Source organism: Stegastes partitus, unplaced genomic scaffold, assembly GCF_000690725.1.
Source record: "Stegastes partitus isolate 25-593 unplaced genomic scaffold, Stegastes_partitus-1.0.2 Scaffold1204, whole genome shotgun sequence".
In the NCBI taxonomy this organism is placed as follows: domain Eukaryota; kingdom Metazoa; phylum Chordata; class Actinopteri; family Pomacentridae; genus Stegastes; species Stegastes partitus.
Genome location: NW_007578935.1, coordinates 50,280 through 56,222, shown reverse-complemented (window position 1 = coordinate 56,222; position 5,943 = coordinate 50,280). Strand labels below are relative to the sequence as shown.

At 42.5% G+C, this 5,943-nt stretch overlaps 1 protein-coding gene across 1 annotated transcript in view; it reads right to left on the bottom strand.

Moving 5' to 3' along the window:
* Positions 1-5,943, bottom strand: part of LOC103368788 (CLIP-associating protein 1-A-like) — a 61,416-nt gene that overhangs the window by 7,740 nt on the left and 47,733 nt on the right. Inside the window, 4 exon segments of the mRNA XM_008297271.1 lie at positions 432-598; positions 682-898; positions 1,494-1,641; positions 5,165-5,262. Coding sequence (XP_008295493.1) covers positions 432-598; positions 682-898; positions 1,494-1,641; positions 5,165-5,262 — 630 coding nt within the window.

Here is a 5,943-nt window from a genome sequence, read left to right as displayed (position 1 = left end):
ATTTTGAATGAGTATAAAATAATTTCAGACGATTGTGCATCGTTTTGGACAAGTTTGAAGTTTTTGGTAAAATTTCGAGTCATTTCACACAAATTTTGTGTCACTTTGGACAATTAAGTTAATTTTGACAGGTTTAAGGTAAGTTTAAACATATTTCAAGTCATTTTAGACATTTCTGAGATAATTTGAACAGTTAAGTTTTGACAACTTTGAGTCTTTGAGTCCTTCCGGTGAAATTTAAAGTCAGGCTTTTATAATTTAGGACAAATTTCGAGTCATTTCAGACAAATCTGTAGTCACTTTGGACAAGTTTCAAGTCTTTTTTGGACAATTTTGAGTCATTTTAGACAGTTTTGTGTCATTGTGGGAAGGTTTCAAGGAATTCTTTACAAATGTCAAGTCATTTTTCACAGTTTTGCCTCATATCAGACACATTTAGAATCATATTTTAAGTCCAGTCTCGAGTCACTTGTGACAGTCTCGAGTGTTTCAAACGTTTGGAGTATACTTTTGAGAGCAGAGATGAACTCAGTGGTTTTCTTACTCGGGAAGCTTTTGGGGTTCAGGATCTTGTTTTCCACACATTCTTGTCGGCGGCCTGCAGAGGACGACAGCAAAGATGACAAAGTTCAGCTGTAAGGAAACGACCTGTCGAACAGGAATCGGACTCGTGAATCTCACCGTCCCGCTCCACGGCGTCCTCGTACAGCGCCTCCTTCAGGGCGGCCTTGTCCACGCTGTCGCTGTAGTTGTACGGGTTGTACTCTCTGAACCGCGGCCCGGCGAAGGATCGCGGTGACGGAGTGTTGAGCAGCGACGTCTTGTTGTCCAGAGCCGTCCGGCCGCCTTCCACCGCCTCACCGCGAGGGTCGGCGTCCGAGGAGGCCCCAACGCCCGGCTGGAGGACGGCAAGGTTCAGTCAGTCTGGACACGTCTGAAGTACTCGAGTTGTTTTGGTTGGATTATGAGTCAATCTCAACAAGTTTCACATCCAAATCATTTATAACAACTTTATGCCATTTTGGGCAAATTTCAAACCAAGCTAGACTGATTTCAAGTTATTCTGGGAAAGTTTCAAGTCGTTTTGGTCAAAGTGGGAGTCATTCTCAACTAACTTTGAGTACTTTTGCACAGATTTCAAGTAATTTCAGACAAAGTTTGAGCCACTTTGAACAAGTGTGACTTTTTTCAACATACTCTGAGTCATTTTGGAAAACGTTTCAGTCATTCCATCGAAATTTTGAGACCTTTTGCGTCACGCTGGACAAATTTATAATTTTAAGTTTTGGACAGACATGGAGTCATTTTGGACAAGTCTGAGTCATTATGGTCAAACTTTAGGTCACTTTGGACACATTTGTGACGATTAAGACTTTTTCAACACGTTTGGAATCATTTCAGTTGAATTTTTGAGTCATTCTGGGCAAGTTTCAAGCGGTTTTGTTCAGTATGTGAGTAACATTAACATAGCATTGAGTTTCCATGGTCCTCACCATGCCGTCCCTCTTGCCGTCCCGTCTCAGCGGCTCCATCAGGTCTTCTTGGCTGCGGAAGCTGAAGTTCTGGATGGCCTCGGTGACGCCTCTCAGCGAGCTGTAGATCTCCTCCGAGTTCAGGTTCTCGCTGTCGTACTCCAGCAGGCTGCGGCGGGACAACGAGCAAACGTCAGAGTTTGATGAAAGGAAAAAGCTTGACTGGAGCCAGAGTCTCCCTGATCCAGTCTGATCGGTCTGCACCACTTCACGTTTCACTGGACGCTGGTGAACGATGGGTTTCCCAGACATGGACCAAACTCTAACCGTGCACATGTTTAGGAACGTCTTGGTTCAAACTCTCCGCATTTCAACGAGAAGAGAAACTGCATGTTTTCAGTCAGTCCGTCTAAATATGTTCTTGGACAAGTTTCAAGTCATTTTGGTCAGATTTTGAGTCGTTATAGACAGATCTGGACTTATTCTGGACAATCTTGAGCCATTGTTGGCAATTTTCAAGTAACTTTGTGCAATTCTGTACCGTTTTGGACAAGTTTCAAGCCACTGTGGACCATTTTTAGTCATTTTTGACACATTTGTAATCATTTTGGACTAATTTAGATTCATGTTGCACAAGTCTCAAGTCATTTTGGATAAATTTCAAGCCACTTTGGACATTTTTTAATAATTTTGGACAAGTTTCAAGTCATTTTGGATAAATTTCAAGCCACTTTGGACATTTTTTAATAATTTTGGACAAGTTTCAAGTCATTTTGGATAAATTTCAAGCCACTTTGGACATTTTTTAATAATTTTGGACAAGTTTCAAGTCATTTTGGTGAGCTTTTGAGTCATTCTTGACAGATATTGACTCATTTTGGACCATCTTGGAGCATTCTGGGTAAATTTGAAGTTATGTTGGGCTGGTCTTACCCAAAAAACACAAATCCAGGACATCAATACCACCCTGGTTTGAAATTTTTGCCCTTACTTCCATTTTTATGGGCCAAAACTTATTCATATTGTAATTTTAGAAAATTTTGAGCCATGTTGGAAAGCTTTTAAGTCATTTTGGGTGAAATTTTAAATCAATTTGGACAAATTTTGAGTCATTCTTGACAGATATTGACTTATTCTGGACAATCTTGAGCCATTCTGGGCACTTTTCAAGTAATTTTGGACCATTTTTAGTCTAAAACATACCGTGGTCAGTAAATGTGGATAAAAAGCAGAAAACATCTGCAAAGAGCAGGCGAGGGTTTGTCCATGACCAGGAAGCCAGCAGCGCTGCAGTCAGTGTTTCATGGATTAAAGCAGCGACGTCGGTGAAAACAGACGAGTCGAGCGGAAACACATTTTTCTCACCTGCTGGATTCAGTGAAGCAGAAACAGACAACAAACGGATGGAGGACGATTGAAGCAGCGAAGCAGACGTGGACGTGAGCGGGTCGCAGGTTTCAGGGCTTCACAGCGAAACAAGTTGAACTCAAACTTCAGCTCTCAGACAGGAGGCGAGCGTTTGTCTTTGACTTCTGCACAGTGAGCAGCACACGTCTCTGTTTGGCAGCAGACTCAGTGCTGCTGCTCCACTGTGTCACATTCTGGTCGCTTCTTGGTGTTTAGGACGCAAAACGAAGCTCTGCTGAATTCACTTCATTCGTTTTCAGATCTGCAAATTTTCTATTTTTACCCTAAAAACCTTGGAAGCCATTTTAACGGTTCAATATCTCCACAAAAATCTAACTTCCACAGTCATGTTGGACCAACTTTGGATTATTTTGAGTCATTTCAGCCAATTTATGGTCACGTTTGACACATTTCTAATAGTTCTGGACAGGTTCTGGGTCATTTTGGACAATTTTGCATAATTTTGGACAACTTTCAAGTAACTGTGGACAAGTTTGCACTTTCTTCAATTTCGCAAACATGCTTTAGTAATTTCTGGCTATTTTTAGCAATTTTTAAAACAAGTTTAAAGTCATTTTGGTCAAATTAAGAGTCACTCTGGACAATTTTGAGTAATTTTGGACAGATTTTCAGTCATTTCAGCCAATTTACAGTCACGTTTGACACATCTCTAGTAAGTTTGGATAAATTTTAAGTCATTCTAGACAAATTTCAAATCATTTTGAACAGCTTTATGTTGTGCGTCATCTTAAACGTCTCAACACAGAAGAGCAGAACGAGGACGACACGAGCATCCTGGTCTGAAATCTGAAACCCTCAAAATGTTTGACAGGTTTTTTAGCTCCAATGAACTCATCAGTGAAGAGTCGGTGCAGCGACGTGACCCCTGAATGGACTGTGAAGCCCTGCTGGAGGAGGAGCAGGAGGAGCAGGAGGGTTACCTGGGGGAGGAAGCTGGCCTCAGGGCCTGGAGGGAGCAGTGGGCAGAGGGTGGAGGTAGAGGGGAGGGGAAGGGCGGAGGAGGCAGCCTGGAGAGGCCGTCCGAGCTCCAACCCCACAGCCGACTGCAGCCGACGGGGAACAAGGAGGAGCACGGTTCTGGTCAGTGTTAGCATCGTTAGCATTGTTAGCATCATCATCAGCAGCAGCAGTGTGAAAGTCTGCAGCCAGTCGTAAACCAGCTGGTGGTCCGGAGAAGGTTCCCGCCACGCTGAACCCGTCCAGAACCACTCCGGACAGATATCGGGTCACTTACGACACGTTTCAAGTCATTCTGAGTAAAATTTTGGACACTTCTGGGTCGTTTTGGGTGAAATTTTAAGTCACTTTGGACAAATCTGTGGACAAGTTTCAGGTTCGTTCATTTACAGTTTCTCATGTTGTGACTTTGAACAAACGCGTCACATCGTTTTCCACAATTCTGAGTAATTCTGGACAAATTTCACGTCATTTTTTTTGAGTTCTGAGTTATTCTGGGCTAGTTTTAGTCATTTCGGACTATTTTTATTCATTTTTTTAGAAGTTTGACATAGTTTTGATAAAATTAATTGTCACTCTGGACAAGTTTGAGAAGTTTTGGACAGATTTCAAGTCGTCTTTGTCAAACTTTCAGTTACTTTGGACAAAGTTTTAGTCATTTCTCACAATTTTTTTGTCATTTTGGACGAGTGTCAACCCAAAAAATCTCAAACCTGGAGCCCTGGTTGACCATACTTGATTATTTTATTATCATTTATTATTATTATTGTAAATAAAAGACTAAATCTAATCTCATACCAAGTTAATCAAACTGTCCACCTACTGAAGAGCTGTTTTATCATGATTATGTCTTCACGGCAGTAAAGCTGAATTTTTATGGACGTGTCAGTTGAAGACTGATGTGAAACTGAAGCGAAGTGAACAAACAGAAGTGTTTTTAGATTCAGACTGCAAGCTGTGTTTTCCTCTTTTCTCTGTTTGGGGCCAAAGTCGACGCTGAAATGTGGAGAAATCCTTTGAAACTGTTCGTTTGGCGTCAGATCAACAGAAATAGTGCCAAACATCACGTTTGAGTCCGAGTTGTGACCGGGGGAGGATTTAACCCTTCAGACGCTCTAATCTGCTCACTGGTCGGTTCACGGAGCTTGAAGTAAAACCTGCTGAATGATTGTGGAGATGAAGGCAATGAGCTGCTGCAATTTTATCAGTGTGGATAAAATCAACCGGGGAAAGACGTCGGCTTCCTGTTCTGACGCCTGTTCTATGGAGTCGTGCAGCGGATGCATATGCAGGTGAAGGAGCCGTACCTGGGTGACAGGGAGCAGTTGGTGGGCGACGTCAGCGGACTGCTGCGACTGCTGGGCTGCCGAGGAGGCGTCCGGCCGGCCGAGCTGCTGGGAGACGCCTGAATGTCCAGAAAACACAGACGGCCGCTTTAAAGACTCCAAAGAAGGGCAGCTAAACACAGTCTACATTCCAGAAGAGTTTTACGGTGCATCTGCTTCACTCATCTATTCTGGGATCATGTAAAACACAGAAAACTGGGAAAAATGGCAAAGTTCATACACGCAAACAACAAATGTGACTCCGGTGATGTTTGCTCGCTGTGTAGGAAATAAAAGAAATAAAGTAGAACCATAAAAATGAGAGTCAGCGTTAAACATGCTGTCACCGTCGATTAATCAGCTGTTGTCTCAGCTGATCAGTTTATCAACGTCGTGTTTTGTTAAAGTTTACCGTCACAGAGGAGGAAAGAAAATGTTCACAATGAAGAAGCTGAAAAATTTGGACTTTTGTTTCCTCAGAAAATAACTAAAATCTATAAATGTATTGGTCGATGACTAATCGATTAATCCACGCAGCAGAATTGATAAATGTCCTGATTTATTCACAACCTCAAAAGAAACCGACAATAAAGACCTTTAACGAGGTGAAATCAGATGATTTCAGGGTAGAACCTCTAGAAATGAGTGAACCCAGTCAGCCGGCGGGTCATCAGTGAGCGACCACTGATGGAGTCATCACACAGCATGAAGGCTTACTGCAGCGCTCTCCGTTTCACTTTAGGCCACCAGTACCACCAGTA